This window comes from Seriola dumerili, unplaced genomic scaffold (assembly GCF_002260705.1).
Source record: "Seriola dumerili isolate Sdu_G_001 unplaced genomic scaffold, Sdu_1.0 BDQW01000258.1, whole genome shotgun sequence".
Lineage (NCBI taxonomy): Eukaryota > Metazoa > Chordata > Actinopteri > Carangiformes > Carangidae > Seriola > Seriola dumerili.
Window position 1 is genome coordinate 1,461,272 of NW_019174513.1, and position 18,961 is coordinate 1,480,232.

Sequence of the window (18,961 nt, forward strand, 5' to 3'; positions counted from 1 at the left end):
GGTTGGTGGGAGAGAAAGCCCCCTATCATTTCCAATCAGCTGCTGGTTCTGCATGACTAATGCTGAAATGACATATATCATTGTCAGATAGGGCTTGTTCACACAGCTTTTTTTTTTTTTCTTAAATGAAGACACACACACACACGCACACACAATGATGACAGCTTCAGTCAAACACACACACACACACACTTATGCACGCTAGCTCACTCTTATCTTGCAGGCTGACACCATTTTGCTCTCTAACAATCTTGCTAATTATAATTGTTAATTAATTCTCTGCCAGTGTCCTCATCAGGAGACTAATAACCTACATTTCCATTAATTAGACCTTCAACCCTTCGCTCCCTCTCTCAGTCTCTCCGTCCCACTCCAATCCACCCCTTCGTCCCCTGCCTGCTTGCATCTCTGCTCCTGCCTGATGCGCTCTCTCCCAGGGTTGTCCAGAGACTACATGCACACATGGAGTGTGATTAATTGTGCGTGTGTGTGTGTGTATGAACACTTGTATTAGTCACATTGCGAGGACAAACATTTGTTAACGCATTCACTTAATAAGGATTACATTTGGGAACAAAAAGATGGATTAAAGGAATAATTTGACATTTTGGGGAAATTCTTGCCGAGAGTGAGATGAGATTGACGACAGTGTCATGTCTGTACGCTCAATATGAAGCTGGAGCCAGAATCTTGTTAGCTTAATTTAGCATAAAGCCTGTAAACAAGGAGAAACAGCTACTCTTGCTAACTGAAGGCAAAAAAATCCACCTGCCAGCATCTCTAAAGATCACTAATTAACACATTACAGTAGCCCAGGTGTGTTAATCTGTGGGGGTAGGGGGGCTTCTAGGTGGATCTGTTACCTTTGGACTGAGCCAGGCTAGCTGTCACACCCTGTGTCCAGTCGTAATGCTAAGCTTGGCTAACCAGCTGCTAGCACTAGCTACATATTCACTGTACAGACATAAGAGTGGTGTCAATTTTTGGTTTGCAGTTCAGTGCAGAGTGTAAGTCAATGCAATGTCCTCCTGGGTGACAAAACAAGTGTGTATATATATATGTATATGTATATATATATATGTATATGTATATGTGTGTGTCTGTGTGTGTGTGTCTGTGTCTGTGTGTGTGTGTGTGTGTGTGTGTGTGACGGTATGTGGGCAATAAATGGACAAACAGCCCCTCTCTCTTCAAAACTATACTCTTCCCATCAGACTGAGATGACCTGGTTTCAGTGCACAGTGGAGCAATGTTATCATACCACCACTGGCTCTGATCTCTGAGCAAATGTTAAACGCAGTGAACATCCTGTAACTGCTCTGTTGCAAAATAGATTAACGGGGGTTGTTTATTCCCCGGGCCTGTTGATCCTTCAGTCATCTTGATCTGCTGCAGACTCCGTGACTTTTAACAGTTTGTTTCCACTTGTAGCTGTGCTTAACTAGCCATCTCTTGGAGCCTCCGCCACTGAAGGTCTCTGCTCTTTTCTTCCAGACTGGACCCTCTCTCTCCTCTCCCTTTCCTCACTCTGTCTGGCACGAGAGGAAGTGAGAGACAGTTGGCTCTTGCTTGTCTGTACTGTATTGGTGGTGGCAAAATGGCAGCTTCTGTCTCATCCGTCCTCCTTCCTGTACCTCCCTCACCCTCTCCTCTGAGAGAAGTAACCCAGATTTCAAAATGAATCGCCGCCTATTCCCCTCAATCTTTTTCCTCTCTCTCTCTCTCTCTCTCTCTCTCTCTCTCTCTCTCTCTCTCTCTCTCTCTCTCTCTCTCTCTCCTTCTCTTGTCCTCTTCTTAGTAAAAACAGAATCAATCAATCTTGGAAAGAGAATACCATCTCTCTATCTCGTCCTCCTCCTCACCCTGCCTCTGGGTTAACGGATACATACCACCTCACTCTTCTATCTTTGGTTCCTAGAAAGCTTGAGTCTCTCGAAACGCTTGTTGCTTTCTCTTCTTATTTTACTTGATTTTTCTTTATTTTTTATTTTTTTTATTTTGGCTGATTCTTGTCCACTTCCCACAGCACAGCCTCTCTGGGTTTTTCTGTCTTTTCTATCTATCTTCCCCCCCCCCTTTTTTTTGAGGTTACAAGCTACAGGTGTGACACCTTAGCCTTTCCTTTGAAGTGAGCCAGACGAAGAGACGAAAGGGGGAGAGGAAGAGAAGAAAGCTGTCCTTCAGTCGAGCCTTTCCTCCAAAATCACCACAAATTCAGGTATTGTGTCTTTTTCTGTCTTCGCTGTGGAGGTCTCCGCACATTTTTAGAATGTATTTTTCTTCTTGTCATTATTTTGCTAATTTCTAAGCACTGTGCCATTTTCTCCAACATTCTTCTCTTTCACCCTTTTGATTGATTTGCTCCTGCTTCTTTGCTGAGACACCATCATTTCATCACATTTTTTTTTCTGGCATGGGTTTTTGCTTTGGGCTTATTTATTTATTCATTAAATCTCTGTTGGTGTTTCATTTATCATTTAGTGGTGTGCAACTCTTGCACCGGAATCTTAGCAGCTAATATTTGTCGTTTTGCACTTTTCTCCAGCACATTGTGTTCCCTGTAGACGTATACATTTTATTCTGGTCCAAACTTTTCTTCAGAAATGGGACTAATTGCTAATAAGGGCAGGCAGGAAGTCGGGAGAGGATACGGGCTCTAATATTGGAGCAGGTGGTGGGGGCATTGTTGACATGGCAAAAGGAGGTCCAGTTGACATGACGACGAGGGGCTGGGGAGTTGGGGTGGGTGGTGGGGGGTTAGTCATAGCTGCCAGGGAGATAGCGATATAGGGGGTGCAGAGAGAGGGAGATGTCGGTAGAATGGACAGGCGGTATGTGGGACACAGTGAGTTGCACTAATCGTTCAGCGACTCAGAGTCTCTTAGGAGAGTTTTGCCTCCGTATGTGAATTAACCTCCCTGTCTCCTTCATTACACCTCTCTTTCCTCTTTCACTCTCATACCTGCTCGCTCCATCCTCCTCTGTACTTCCGGGCCGTTCTTCTGTTCTCGATCTTTCTCTCCATCACGTCACTCCTTCACTGCTCCCTACCCTACATCCCATGTGCCATTAATACAACTCCTGTCTCTGCCGTGACCCATTACACTTTCCATCCCTCCTCCCCCTGCTCCTCCTCCCTGTCCTTGCTATATCTCCTCCTCCCTCTCCCATGTTCAAGGTCTTTTGCCTGCACAACTCTGTACCTCCTTACTGACACTCATCATCCATTCCCTTCCTCTCTACCTCCCTCCTCCCCTCTTTCGACCATATCCTCCAGGCATCATGTCTACCCCGGTCTCCCCTACCCCATCTCTCTCCCCGTTGACACTGGCCTCCCCTACATCAGCAACCTCCCCCGGTGCCTCCCCTTTGCCCTCGCCCCTCTCCCCTCCACCCAGGGTGCCCGTGTTCCAGAGGAAGGGAGCGCTCAAACACAAGAGGATTGTCGAGGTCAAAGATCATCAGTTCACGGCCCGCTTCTTCAAACAGCCCACCTTCTGCAGCCACTGCACCGACTTCATCTGGTAACACACACACACACACACACACACACACACACACACACATACACACACACACGTTTACACAGAAACCACCCCGGCAGTTCATAAGCCGCCTCCTCAGGCATCCCACTACTCCATCTGACTCTGACTTTCTCTGCACTTCTTTCTCTCTTTCACCAGATCCAGCTGCCTGCTGGAGAAACAGCCCACACTCTGTAGCCACCACACTGACCTGATCTGTTCACATAACCTCACCTCCACACTCACTGCAGCCCACACAATACAGGAATCACTTTAGGAGCTCCATGGCTCGCACACATGCAGACACACACTAGCAAGAATTTAATTAGGAGATACTGAGATACTGTTCACACAGAGTTAGAGCACATGCAAACACACACACACACACACACACACACACAGGCAGCCATGGTGGAGTAATTATTCAGACCTTAAAGGGGAACTCCTCCAATTTAGCATGTCACTTACAGGGGACAGATTAGATTAAAGCAAAGAATGGTCAAACTCAATGTAGCGGAGGCTGAGATATTCTGACGTTAAGTCTCTAGTATTGTCTACCAACAGCCACTTCTTTCAAACCCCAAGCCAAGTGTTTATAATGCAGACTCTCTGTTAAAAATCTTAAGTCATTGAGGTAATTTTTCTCAGACTTGGGTGAACTCCTCCAGAGCAACAAAATACATCACAGAACTGTTTTTACAGGTTGAGCAGAAGCTTTTCCTCGTAAACAGGAAACTGAACTTCATGTGTAAAATCTGTTTTGCAGTGTTACATTTTTAATGCCTGTGCCAGTGAAAGACATGTATCTCCCAATGAACTGATAGAGTTGCAATGATTAGTCTATTAATTGAGTGAAAAAAAAGAACTATTTTCATAATTGATTGTTGAAGTAATTTTTTATGCAAAAATCCCAAACATTTGGGGTTGTGTTTACATTATAGTAAATTTGGTTGGCCAAAACAAGACATCTGCTAATGTCATCTAGTGATGGGCACTTTTGACTGTTTTCTCCTACCTCTTAACCTGCGTAAACCATTTTAAGAATCCATTGGATTACATAAAAAATGCAGTGTCATTAAGCCGAAGACAGCAGTGTTTTCATAGCTCATGAAAAGTTGATGTTTTGGAGATGCATTGTTTTTTACAGGACAGCATTAATATGTTTTCTTTGCAAATCCTAATCTGATTCACAGGTGAATTTCCACTAAAACATGACGGGAGGGAGTGTAAACCTTAGCTAAAACCGAAAAAATTAAAAATACTGTAATCATGTAAGATACTACTGTCTCAAAAATATACTGAGGTCCAGTAGTTGAGTGATTCATTTTCTTATTTCCTACCTCTGGCATGCAGGCACATCAATGGTTGTTTAGAAACGTGTCTTCCATACAGACAACCATGCAGTTAGCTTGTTCAGCGCAGTGGAGCCATGGCAGTGTATGTGAGTCAGTGTGTGTGTGTGTGTGTGTGTGTGTGTGTGTGTGTGTGTGTGTGTGTGTGTGTGTGTGTGTGTGTGTGTGTGTGTGTGTGTGTGTTTGGACATATGGTGAGGGTGTAGGTCGGATGCAGGGCGGTGCATGTGCCAGCAGCCTCTGGGTAGCTTTCAGGACATTTCTCCAACTGGCTGCTGTCTTGGCCGCAGTTGCAGCACTTAGTTCAGGGTGAAAACTCTTTTCCTTCACACAGGATGTCTGAGCAGCAGCTCTCAGCCTGGGTGTCAAAGACCCTGCAGGGATCGGTAGATTAATTAAAGACTATGAAACGACTGTTCTAATTTTGAAATATAAATATCTTGTTTATTAAGTCAGGATCTAAAAGATAACAGGTTGTACCTTGTATGGTTCCTTCAGTATCAACTGAGTGAAATAGTTTAGGCAAATTGCCTCGTGTCACAGTTTTATTTTATGTGTGGTTGGACATAATGACCTGCTGCGTTAAAGGGTAATTAGTTCAAAACTCACTGAATAAGATTATACAGTGATGCAATTCAAACAGATCTGAGGACAGATCCAACAGGCCTCTTTCACAGCAGACATGTCCTATAACAACAGTAATGACGGCTCCGTTATACTCAAGTGTCCCACTAAGTCATGACAGTGTGACAGTGAGCCGGCACAGACAACACCAGGGCCCTGAAACTGAAGCAGCGAAGTGTAACTCAGCCATCATTCATTTTATAATTTGCACCTATGATGTTCCCACTGTGACATGTCAACATGTCCTCAGTTAAAAAGGCCTATCACAAAAGCAAGGTCCAGCTTTTCTTTTTTTTATACACATGTATTATTTCATATGCAATTTATGATTTGTAATTTGTCACTAAAATAGATCATCCAGAATGTTCTTGGGGTTTTCTGGTCATTTTTACAGCCATATTCTGATGTTTTTTTATGGCGACCCCTTTGTATAATTACATGTATCAGAGAGGTTTTTCAAAGCATCATTAAATTTAAAATGCAGTTATCCGCTTCACTGAATTCCCTGTGATATCCGGCCAGCAAGCAACACTGTCAGTTCTCTCCAAACCCATACCTGGCTCTCTAATGCTCTCTGCTGGTCAAAAACCAGAACTGACCTCCTACGCTCAGTGCTGCAGACAGAGACTTGAATGCTGATCAGGGATCAGATTATCCTCGCCAACCTCATCTTTAATTATTACTCAGCCAGATGGTAAACTGATTGTAGATCAGTGATTATGGTCAGTTTCCTATGAACCCCTGGGCCTCTCCAGTATGATTGTGGAGGAGCTCTCGACAGTGTCTTGTTCATCTGCCTTTCTAAACCTCCTAATCAAAACTTGATTCACAGCAAGCAAGCCGCTGAGTGGACTCTTTAGTCAATCAATGACTTTAATTATTCAATTAAAGCTCTAAGGAGACACTGGAAACTAGCCAACACCGCAGTTCTAGAAACAGGAGAATTGTGTTTATGGGTATGTGTGTGTGTGTGTGTGTGTGTATCTGTGACAATAATTGAAACTGCTCTACTTGACCTAGTCAGCAGCGTGGCTTAGAAAGGAAAGACACTCAGAGTTCGCACATAATGACTTTGTTTATCAAGGTGGCAGTCGCTAACACAGCCAGTGGTGTTTTGATGAGATAGAGTTTGTTCTCAACTTGTGCCTGCATGTCTGTTGGTCTTAATACAGCATGGAATAATGCAAGAGCACTATCTCTGTCTTGGCAGCATTATCTGTCCTCTCCTGGCTGTGAAACAGTCTCAGAAGCAAAAATATTTCACCTCAAAGTGCAGTAGAGAAGATTGTTTTTGTGTCTTAATACATGTGCCTTTCTCACTCAGGGGCATCGGCAAACAGGGATTCCAATGTCAAGGTAGAGATAAACCTGGTGTTGTTGTCTTTTTTTTCTGTATTTAATCTTCTCAGATTAGTTTTTCAGTGTGACAGATTCATTCTTCAGGATGCTTTTCTTTATGTTTTCTTTAGTGTGCAGTTTTGTGGTCCACAAAAGATGTCACGAGTTTGTGACCTTCACTTGTCCTGGTTCTGTGGCGGCCCCCAGACCAGATGTGAGCAGATTTTTTCAGCATATATGTCACAGAGCTTTCACTTTTACTTTCTTGTTTTCCATTTTAGTCAAGATTTACACCGCCATCATCATATTTAGCCATCCGCTTGTCACCAGTGACACGTGTGCGTGACTCATCTGTCGATCCATACATCCTTCACATCACGCAGCCTTGTCCCATCTGTGACGTCAGTACTCATGTCATGTCATCCTACAAGGCCTCAGAGATGCAGGGAGTTGGAGATAGAGAGTGGGGGAGATGCAGGTGGAGGGTGGGAGGGACTGATAAGAGGGGGAATTAGAGGGGGGAGAGAGCAGCAGACTGCTCAGTCTTCTTCTGTGTGGCATTTTGAGGATTTCAGGGAGATTTGTCTTTTCTTCACGTTTTTTTTCTTTCCTGCCAGCCAAATAAACTGCCTCAGAAATGAGGTCAAGGGGAACATGTGTGTGACTGTTTGTGCATGTGTGTGTGCATGTGTGTGTGCATGTGTGTGTTTGAGTGAAAAAGGATGAGAGAGTGAAAGGAACACACACAGAGGGAAAGAGGAGAAACAGGGTGACGGTGTTTTTAAATAGCGCCTCAGAGCGACAAGGGAGGGAAAACAGTTTGGGATAGGATGGTGCACTGAGAGTGGTGGTTGGAGGGGGAGGGGGGGNGGGGGGGGGTCTGATGAGCAGAAGAGAGATAAAAATGATTCATCCCTCTCTACACAGCATATACACAGTCAAACACACTCACACACACGCAGCCTTGCCGAGATGCACTCTCATTTATATGTCCTCTCCCAGTGGAGAAATCTAATTGGCTTGTCCATGAATACCCCACTCAACATCTCTCCACTAATCATACTCTGTATGGGTGTGTGTAAGTGTGTGTGTGTGTGTGTGTGTGTGTGTGGTTTCTCAGTGCAGATTGTTTCTGTTGTATTTCAGGACCTGAAGAGTCGACACACATTTAAGGTCCACACTTACTCCAGTCCGACCTTCTGCGACCACTGTGGCTCGCTGCTGTATGGCCTCATACACCAGGGCATGAAATGTGCCTGTGAGTTTCACCACATATAAAAGTGTAACATGTAAATCTTGGTAAATCTTGTTAGCATCGGACAGAGCTAGGCTAATAGCTATACTAACTGCTGGCTGTATAGTAATTACTGAAGGAACATGACAGTGGTGTCAATCTTCTTATCAAACCCTGGACAAGGAAGAAATGTTGAACTGTTCCTTTAAGATTAGGATTAGTTTCGGGGTTAGGTATGTAGTGGGTTAATTGTCCTGGGAGTCAAAGCGTGTGTACAGATTTTTTTTTTTTTTTTTTTTTACAGCACAAATTTTTGAATTTGCTCTTTTTACTTTACATTTAAAGTTTGAGTTCTAATTTCTGTTTTTGGCATATATGCATGTGTTTGTTGCTTTTCGTGTGTTGTCGTTCGGTGAGGTTGTGACATGAACGTCCATCGACGGTGTGAGACCAGTGTTCCCAGTCTCTGCGGCCAGGACCACACAGAAAAGAGAGGAAGAATCCACCTGACTGTCAGAGGAGAGAAGGAGGACGTCTACGTCACAGGTGGGAGGACCTGCTGGATTCAAGAAAGTTTCAAACAAAAAGAAGGATTACACTTACAAATGAAGCGTCTGTGTTTACACTTCCTATTACCCCACTTTCTCTCCAGTGGGGGAGGCTCGTAACCTGATGCCCATGGATCCTAACGGCCTGTCAGACCCGTACGTTAAACTGAAATTGATTCCAGACCCGAAGAGCCACAGCAAACAGAAGACCAAGACCATCCGCTCCACACTGAATCCCATCTGGAACGAGAGTTTCACCTTGTGAGTCAATGTGATTTTTGATCCAAGGTGGAAAATTTGGGCAAATCTGAGCAAAGGGGTCTGGAAAAAAAATGTGCTTTAGGTAAAAGGAAATGTCCCAGAAACTGAGATTGCTGGATCCAAAATTACCCCAAAGGATGAAGATCAGAGGATGAAATATAAGAGCAGAGTGCAGATTATAAGGCTGATGACACCTGGATTTATGCAGTTTATTGTACATCAAGTTTTCTCTTCTTTATTACCTTTCTGTTTACATTTTCCTGATATTCAGTAGAATTAAAATATTTTTAAAAAGCCTTTAAAATCTGGAAAATGTCATAAAGAAGAACACACTCTACAAGGCAAACAGTCATTTTCTGTTTGTGGCACTGTGTATTGTTGTGTGCCCACACTGAGCAAACCCTCCCCATTGATCTTTAGTTTTTATGTTTGTCTCTCCAGCTCAGTGCGTGGTCACCAGTGGGACAGACGTCTGTCTGTGGAGGTATGGGACTGGGACCGCACGTCCAGGAACGATTTCATGGGCGCGCTATCATTCGGAGTGAGCGAGATCTTCAGGCGTCCGATCTGTGGCTGGTTCAAACTGCTGGCCCAGGATGAGGGAGAGTACTACAACATCCCCGTGCCAGACCCAGACCTTCAGGTAGGAAGCAATACGCTCCACTTCAGACATCAGTTGATCCTCATGGGGAACAAAGAGCAACAGTGGGGGATATTTATACCTGTATTCTCCAGAGACTGGAGTAGCCCTTCATTTTTTATCATGCTAATGATCATTTACCTGAAGGCCTTGGCATTGCCTTTATCAGCTTATAATTACTTTCATCTAATAAACAACAGCTGCCACTGCTCTCACTGGGTCAGGATCTTGAACTGTCCCTCTGCTTACAATTCTGTCTGAGAAAAAACCTTGGAGGATTTATGCCCAGTGTTGTAGGTCAATAATTAGATAATAAATTATATTGAATTACTCCTTTCTCCTTTACACCGTGTCTCCACCAGGGTGCAGGATTGTTCTGCCTGACTGTATTCCCAATCTAGGGGTAGAAAGGAGTTTGGTTTGTCTGATGTTTATGTTTCCTGTGTGTGTGTGTGTGTGTGTGTGTGTGTGTGTGTGTGTGTGTGTGTGTGTGTGTGAGTGTGAGTGCGTGTGTGTGTGTGCGCGAGCTCTGGACGGCATGCCAACCATTCAATTTTCTACCCTCCCACTATCATTCTCTAGGAGCCTCAGCCAGACGATGCAACACCCTCTCTGCCTCCAGCAATACCTGCGCCACTGTCTGAACCGTTTCCTGCTGTTCTCTCCCCGACCCCTGTCCCACCCTGTCCACCGGTCCACACCCCAGGCCCCAGCAAAGTCAAAGTGGGCATCCTCGACTTCAACTTCCTCATGGTGCTTGGCAAAGGCAGCTTTGGCAAGGTAAAACCAGCTGAGACGAAATGTCATCTTTTCTACACACAATCGGCACCTCTGATCCAACAGCTGTAAGTGATATCAAAGAGGCCATTCATACCGAAAACAACAAAGATTATTCCTGGCTTTAAATCATTTCTTCTATCGATGGACTTGACCTTCAAGTGGCATTTCATACAGCAGCTCCTGGGCAAAGCAAAGCAGAAAAAAAAAAATCTCCTCTCTTAGTAACATGCTCATTGTCTCTACTCCTACTGCCAAATGATTCATTTAACCCTTAGCTTCTTTTGTGCCGTCAGCAGTCGTGAGCTCGGGCTGGCTGCCTTCCTACATGCCACACAGACAGACAGTCCTCCTGGAGGTGTTCATTTCAAGGGAGCCTCTGCTCTCCATTTTCTCTTTAATTCCCCAGTAGATGAGCCATAATGAAGAGAGTGGAGTTTTGAGTCCTTCTTCCTCCTCTGAAATCCCCCTGTGCTGTTTCATAACTGTCAGAGGAGAGTCTACAGAGGACAGGAGAAATAGACTCGACTTACGTAAGATGTGAGAAAAAAAAAAAAAAAGCGACCCAAGAAAGGAGAGACAGACCCCGGGGCTGCTGGGTGAGGGAAAGTGAGAAAGAGACAGAGAGATAGAGTGTTACTGTGATGCAGAAAGTGACAAAATGACCAAAAGGAAACAGGATATCGAGAGGGGGAAAAGAGAAGAAGCGCATGTGACTGTATTAGTGAGGTTTGTGATATTCTGGATGGAGGATGATGAGTCCCATTTTTATGTGAGTCGGTGCTCACAACAACAGAGAGGAGCAGAGCAGACGTGATCACAGAGGATGGCAGAGTTTCTCTCAGTGACTGGCAGTTCATCAATAGCCCTGCACACACACACACACACACACACACACACACACACACACACTGCTTCTTCACAAACACCTTCATGTAGACCACATTGATTTCTGAAAAAAGAAACCGTGTAGTTTTCTGTACTATTCACCACTATTTGAAAGTAAAATGAGATCTTAAATCCCCACCAGCCAGTGACCATTACGGCAAAGACCTGCAGGTTGGCCAGACAATATAAAACAACGTTGTTGTCAGCACTTTCCAGTGCTCTTGACCACATCTTCTCCACTAAAACGTGGGTCATGAGGCTCTCATTGTGGAAAATTATAGCATCATTAGCTCTCAGAGCAACCCCAGCCAGAAGCCAATTTCACAGGAGTGTGAAAATTGCAGATGAATGTGTTTTTAATGTCTGATTAAAAAACACGTGAGCTGCTTCGCTTTTTCACTTATGACATAAACATGTCGTGAAATTTTCAGGCACAGAGCAGCTTTAATTAAACATAACATTCAGTTATCTCACCGCGTTGGCGTAAATGTGCACAATACTGAACTTGCTGAAGCATCTGTCAATTATAATGTGATAACTTTTCTCTTTTTTTTTCTCAGGCACTATTTTAGCTAGTTAGTTAGGAACTTCACTGTCTGTGGAAAATGATCACACACTTAACTTCATGCACAAAATAGCGAAAGTATTGCAAGTGTGCTTTAAAAGCAGATTGTTTTATTAAACGGCACCTTGTAATTCAAAACACAATGACCTGCAGAACACTCAGACCTGGCAGCGTTACAGGACAGTACATGTATAAAGCTTGAATGAGGGAAGATGCATTCAAGAGTTTTGAACACTGTTGAGTTTGAATACATTTTGTGTGAATGCAATTAAAGAAAAAAACAAAAACAAAAAAAAAAACACAGCAGGCCCAATTTGATGCTCACTGCAGCTGTGTAAACCTTAAGAGGAATTTTGGAAAAAATCAATTTTGCTTTTCTTGGTGCCAGACAGTTGGTGCAGTGTCTATAAATAAAAATTTTGTTTATTTATGGATGGCGGCAGTTGAAAGACATACAGTAGCCCCCTTTAAAATTCTTATCGCAGTCGCTTCGTCTCTCCTCTCTGTGTTGCTGCACAGGTGCTGCTGGCGGAGGAGCGAGGCAGCGAGCGTCTGTTCGCGGTGAAAGTGCTGAAGAAAGACGTTCTCTTCCAGGACGAGGACACGGAGAGCGCCCTGGTGGAGAGGAGGGTCCTGGGGCTCTCCTCTCGCCCGCACTTCCTCACATCGCTCTACTGCGCCTTCCAGACTGAGGTGTGTGCACATCTGTGTGTGTGTGTCTGTGTGTAGAAGGTGTGCAGGGTCAGTCTCAAATGAACCACACACAACTTTCATTAAATTGTCCATAAACTCGCCTGACATTCTGTCTGCACAGTCCTCCCAGGAGTTGTTTCAGTCCAGGTTGGCTGTGAATTTCGATTAATAAATGAAATAATTAGCTTGCTTTCTTTAACAAGGTCCTTGGTCCTGGAGGAGGGGTTTTAACAGATTGCTTTTTAATTTGGACAAGAGGTCATTATGTATAGAGAGTGTGTATATATGTGTGTGTGTGTTGCAGGACCGTCTGTATTATGTGATGGAATACGTCAACGGAGGAGACCTGATGTTTCACATTCAGATAGTTGGCAAGTTCAAAGAGCCTCACGCAGCGTATGTAGTTAAAAAGCTCCTTTCTTTTACCTTTAATCACAGTCCTCATCTACAGCGTCTCATTTCCTGTCTTTTTTTCTTCTCTGTTCCTTCACATACATACTCATCTCTTAGCTTTGTTCATTACACCTGGTGACTCCTAAAAACTCATCAACTCAAGTACCACCCCCCCTCCACCGCCGAGTTTCTCCTCCCACTAATCTGATCTTTTCATCTACATTTTCCCTCCCCCTGGCTGTTCATCTTATCAATAATCTTTGATCAATCATCTAAAACTAATTTTTACCCTGTTGCTCATTTCCAGCTCTCTTTCTTCATCTCTCTGCCTTTCATCTATTTGGTTGCTCTCCCTTTCATCACCCTCTCAAGCTCCATTCGCTCTCTCCTCTCTCCTCTCTTCTTGTCATCAACCTCTTTTGAATTAGCTGAAAACCCTAAAGCAACCAGTAGTGAGTCCCCCCTCCCCTCCACCCCCCACCCCTCCTCTCCCACCAGGTTTTATGCAGCAGAAATAGCGGTCGGCCTCTTCTTCCTCCACAGCAAAGGCATCATCTACAGGTAAAGCAGTGGGCTGCTCCTCTAGCATGGCCTGGTTTGGTGCTGTCACTGGCACTCTGCAGTGCAGCACGCAGACATGACACAGATTCATCATGTCTTTTGTAGATAATGACTGGTATAAAGATGTTATCTATCAAGATGATTCATACCAGTGTGATCTATCTACTTCTCTCCCAGGGATCTAAAGCTGGATAATGTGCTGCTTGACAGTGAGGGCCACATAAAAATAGCCGACTTCGGGATGTGCAGGGAGGGCATGTTCGAGGGCGACACCACTCGCACCTTCTGTGGCACCCCCGACTACATCGCCCCTGAGGTACACTGCCCCCCCCCCCACAATCTCACCTGAAACTTCCCTCATTTGTTCCTTAGATCCCTCATTTCCTCTTGTTTCACCCCTCGTTGTTTGCTTGACCTGTTTTTCGCAGCGTTGTGAGACGGCAAGTTGCTTCGCCGCAGCTCCTCTCATCTCCACCGTCCTCTCTGACCTTGTCAGCATTTTTGAATAATTAACTTCTCATGATTCAATTAGCAGCAGTGTGTGCTCGTGCTATCAGAGCATTGCACGGTAATCGTGGTTGTCCTTCAGAGACCTTGTATTACCAGTTTTGCCTTTCTCTTACTGCAACTGACAAATGTAACTTAACACTTTTTGTCAAGTCTGTGATTAAATAATATTCAGGTACCCTCGGGTGCACTGAAAGAGTTTTTGTTTGCTGTAATCATTCCTCCTGTTCATGCATGCCATTAAGAGATCCTTCTCTAAAATGCTTCCAGTGTAGTGGGAACATGATGAGGACAAAACCCCCAGTCCCAAAGTTTATTTGACACTAATATGAGGCTTCAACAGTCAGTTCGTCACCTCAAGTGGGTATCAATCAAAGTTACGACCCATTTTGTACAAAATCCCCTCTTTGTGTTTCCCCTGGCTTTGTGTCTGTGCTGAGCTGTGGAGGAGGGATGGAAAAAGAGGGAACTTTGTATTAACAGGACTGTAACTTTGGATGATACCCACTTGATTTGTTGAACTCAGACCGCTGATACCTCTTTGAAAGTTTGCAATGTATTTTTACACAGACAGAGGACTGTGGATGGAGTCTGCCATTACATACATTGGAAGCATATATGTAATGTGTAATGTGTATGGAAAATATCTCTTAATGGCCAGTACGATCGTTCTGTAGCAATCAAAACCTGTTTCAGTGTTCATATGGACACCTAGCTATTGTTTTGAGACAGAATTGAAAATGTAATGTTTACATCGTCCTCTGTGAGCGAGGCAAACCCCTGAAAACTAAGTTAAGTGTCTGAAAAGGATGTAATCGATGTCAGTGCAAGTATCTGCTCTTATGAAATGCTGAAAACATTCGAGGTGGTTTTGCATGACACCCTTTTGATATGTAAAATTTCAATTTCCTGTATAATGTTTACCTTACAAATTTTCTGAAATATGTTTGTGAGTATGTTTCTGTGTGAAGCGATCATAAACAAATTAATTCAGAGAAAGTGTGAAGGAGATTGTTGGGTTTGTTGACTTGTAGTAGACAGATGCAGTAGAGAGAGAAAGAGCGGATGTGACTGTTGTGCACGTCTTTGATATTGTAAACCTTGCTATGGGACCCCTGGGTATTGACTCTCTTATGTAAACACCCATTGATTCTCCTGCATCTGCCATTTTGGAAGAGATACAATATATTTCCCCAGGGGCAGGGGATTGTTCCCTCATAATTACCCCCCCTCCCTGCACACACGCACGCATACACACACACACACACACGTGCACCTACACACACACACACACACACACACATGTGCACCGACACACACACACACACACACACACGCGCGCACCCACACACACACACACACACACACACACACAGACAAGCAGGCTAACACAAACACAAATCCAAAGTCATGTGTTGATTATTTCTGAGCTTATTCATACGTTTACCCTCCCTAATGCCATACTTTCTCTTTTCCTTTCTCTCTCTCTCTCAGCGTTTCACTCCGGCTGTGCACCGTCGCAGCAGCCGACTGTTACAACTCTGCTTTCTCCCACTCTCCCTGTCTTCTTTTTACTTCCTTATCTCTGCGCTGCCATTCTTCTCCTTTTATCGCCTCTTCTTTTCTCTCCGTCCTTTGCAGATTGTGGCATATCAGCCTTATAATAAAGCAGTGGACTGGTGGTCTTACGGAGTACTGCTGTATGAAATGCTGGCAGGACAGGTAACACTCAGCTTAATCCTAACAATAGAGCCGTGTGCGCAGATACTTAAGCCTCCAGTGCTTGTCCTTTGTAATCACTTCAAAAGACGTTCAAGAGAACTTTAATTTCAATATATTTGCTTTCAGTTTGCCCACAGATCCTCATGGCTACTCTTCTTTTTTTTAACTTCTCTCTCTTTTTTTTCCTTCTAGCCACCATTTGATGGTATTGATGAGGAGGAGCTGTTTCAGTCCATCATGGAGCAGTGTGTCTCATACCCAAAAAGTCTCTCCCGTGAAGCTGTCGCTATCTGCAAGGGAGTGAGTCACTTTTCATTTTCTCTTTACTCATATAACCTTTAGCACGCAGACGGTGAATATAAATACATATCTAAGTCAGAAAAATTACGTGAAATTACATCATATTACATCTATAAAAATACCTTCAAACATACAGAAAAACTTCAGTTCAACATTTTAGAAAATTTGCACATTTCCTTTCTTGTTAAGAGTTATATGAGAAGACTCTAATATCTGTCTGTCGAGATAAACGTGTATTTAAATAACAAAAATTACACAATATTACATTTAAAACACTTTTGAAAAAAATAGAAAAAAAAATACAGCAAAGCTTTATCCCCTGACTATAGTCATGTTTCCCTCCCTTTCCTCACTCTTATGCAGCTCCTGACGAAGCACCCGGCCAAGCGTCTGGGTGGAGGAGAGGAAGCAGAGAGAGAGATCAGGGAGCATCCGTTCTTCCGCTGGATTGACTGGGATCGTCTGGAGAGACTGGAGATCCAGGCGCCCTTCAAACCCAGAACTGTCAGTTTCCTTCTTTCTTTCTTTCTTTCTTTCTTTCTTTCTTTCTTTCTGCTCTCCTCTCTCCTCCTCCTCTCTTACTTTCTTTCTTTCTCCGTCTCTCTGAGGACATTTTTAGGGAATTGAAGCTGTCACTTTCTTCCATCTGTCTCCTCTCTCTCTCTCTCCGACTCCCACGCTTTCCCTCACTTCCCTGCGCGTTTCCTCTCTCAGCCATCCACTTTGTGTGGGCCATTTCATCCCCTCTTCTCCTCCTTGTCCCTCCCTCCCTATCTCTCCCCCATTCCCCTCCGATTTCTCTCTTCCATCACCTCTGCTGGTTCCTAGAGATGGGCAACAGCAGACAGTCCAGTCATAACAGACAGGACCCTCTGACCTTGGGGTCCTGCCTCCCCCTCCCATATGCAAATGTGTGTCATCATTAGCCTGCCACACACCAGTTTGTGGGCCTGCTGGCCAATGGTGTGGGGTGCCTTGAGTGAGCTGGGTATGCTCAGGGGTTAGAGGCCAGGCCCATTAGCTAAATGAGATTCATATCATCCAGCAGAACGGCTGTCATACGCTGTTAAGGAGGAGGAGAAGAGACGTGAGCAGCTTTCCTCCTACATTAGGTGTGGTAGAGCTCCTTCGAGAGAAAGTGAGGCTGTGGGTGAGAAATAGAGATGCGGAGGTGGATTCTTTTTATAATTTAACTTTTCTTATTTTGTGTCTCTTTTTCAGGAGGAAAAGCTTCATGTGGATACATTCACGTGTGCATATGCATCCTTATCTTAATCTCGTGTGTACATGCTTCTTTCTCCTTCTTCTTCTTCTTCTTCTTCTTCTTCTTCTTCTTCTTCTTCTTCTTCTTCAGGGTGGAAAAAAAGGGGAAAACTTTGACAAGTTCTTCACAGCAGCTCCGTCAGCACTCACTCCCTCTGACCCGGAGATACTAGCAGCCATGAACCAGGAAGACTTTGAGGGCTTCTCCTTCCTCAACCCAGACTTTGCCCCCTCGCCTCTCACTGCTGTTTGAAAATAGCTCCCACCACCCCTCCAAGTGCACCCAAACTGCCCTGTTATCCCCTTACAAGTAGTTTTATTACAGAGAATTTGAACATCTGACACCTCTCATTACCAAATTCTGACGTTTACATGAAAATGCCAAGACACCTTTATACCCATGCAATCTCTTCGATGTATGTATTTCATCTTGATAGTCACAGAATATGTTGCAACAATGCAAACAATACCGATATCCTAGATTGCCATCTTAGAGTTTTTTGTAAGACCTCCCTTAACTTGATATAAGAATACTGTAGTATGATTACTTCATCTGTATGCATGCAGTGTTTTTAGAATGAATTACGTTCAGACACTAGTATAGATTATCCAAGAATGATATATAACGTTACACCCAATTTATTTAAACCATTTTTGATTGCTTTGATTAGAATCATCTTGTGTTGTGAGAAACCAAACAATTACATTTTTCCAGTCAGGTCTTTTCTCATTCAGCTCTGGTAAAGAAATCCAGGTAGTAGGCAAAAAACAAGTCTGTCACTTTTGAATCCCTTTGCAGTTCATGACTAAAGAAGTTTCCTAGGTACACACACATTACAGTAACTCAGCATCAGAAGCACTGTAATCCTAAATATCTATCTCATTGTGTGTCTGACTGTTGACACTTTGACTATGATGCAAACTGAGTGGTAGCCATTTTTAATCTTTTGGCATCCTGTGGAAGCGCTCAGTCAGGTTCCTCTGGCCTGGCAGGACCTCCCAGTTTAACGTCACACCAGTGACCTCGGAGGACCCGCTGAGACGCTGCAACAGTGCAGCGGGCACAATGTGACAGTTAATGTAGGCTGCAGCGCTGCCCCCACTCCTCCCACCCCCCAGCTCAGGCCCACTCTGCCTGACTCTTTTATCACCAGGAGGAGGTCCTCACATTGCCGCCACAGTTTGGCTCACATCATTTTTTATTTACAAATTGATGTGTTTTTTTCTATTATTCCTGCGCAAACTGTGGAATTAGGCCTTGCAAATTACAGTATATGCACTCTTATTGACAGCTGACATTTGCACTGAATTATCTGTTTGCAGTTTTAGAAAATATGCCTTTTAGTAAAGTTTTCTGCAGCTAAAACAAGAGCCTTGTTAGTTTGCACAGGTATAGATACTATATTATTTTAGTGGTGTATACCATAAAGCGTTTTGCTGTGTAATGACGTATTCACAGCATTGATTAGGACGTAATTAAAAGCGAGGCTCACTGGGACTGTTCAATACATGGAAAAATAATAGCAGCACTGTCATTAAACACTATCTGAGCAGGGCAGGTGGCTGCAAACACACAGTTTAATAATCCCATTTCAGAGCTCTTATCTCACAAACCAGCTGCTCATTTCACACAGAAATCTGTTTGAGTTCCCTTAATGCATTTCTATTATTATTATTATTATTATTATTATTACTGTTTTTTTTTTTGACTACATTCTGTGTCAGCATAATGATAACTACAATCATTTCTCATCTGGAGGAGCAAAATCTT

At 43.8% G+C, this 18,961-nt stretch overlaps 1 protein-coding gene across 1 annotated transcript; it reads left to right on the forward strand.

Moving 5' to 3' along the window:
• The first annotated feature begins 2,196 nt into the window (after positions 1 to 2,196).
• LOC111230118 (protein kinase C gamma type-like) lies at positions 2,197 to 17,784 on the forward strand. Its single transcript, XM_022756706.1, has 17 exons — positions 2,197 to 2,218; positions 3,278 to 3,524; positions 6,825 to 6,856; positions 6,970 to 7,052; positions 7,985 to 8,096; positions 8,490 to 8,618; positions 8,725 to 8,881; positions 9,323 to 9,524; positions 10,104 to 10,301; positions 12,271 to 12,444; positions 12,749 to 12,840; positions 13,336 to 13,398; positions 13,576 to 13,714; positions 15,547 to 15,627; positions 15,820 to 15,927; positions 16,291 to 16,431; positions 17,282 to 17,784. Exons 2-17 carry the CDS (start codon positions 3,283 to 3,285, stop codon positions 17,441 to 17,443), a joined length of 2,115 nt encoding a protein of 704 aa, XP_022612427.1. The 5' UTR covers positions 2,197 to 2,218; positions 3,278 to 3,282; the 3' UTR covers positions 17,444 to 17,784.
• The last annotated feature ends 1,177 nt before the right edge of the window (positions 17,785 to 18,961 follow it).

Bases quoted from the DNA above. Each gene is read 5' to 3' on its own strand.
- LOC111230118 (XM_022756706.1), top strand. From the start codon at position 3,283: ATGTCTACCCCGGTCTCCCCTACCCCATCTCTCTCCCCGTTGACACTG. The intron at 6,857-6,969 runs GTAGAGATAAAC...TGTTTTCTTTAG, and splicing joins ACAGGGATTCCAATGTCAAG to TGTGCAGTTTTGTGGTCCAC. The intron at 16,432-17,281 runs GTCAGTTTCCTT...CTTCTTCTTCAG, and splicing joins CGCCCTTCAAACCCAGAACT to GGTGGAAAAAAAGGGGAAAA.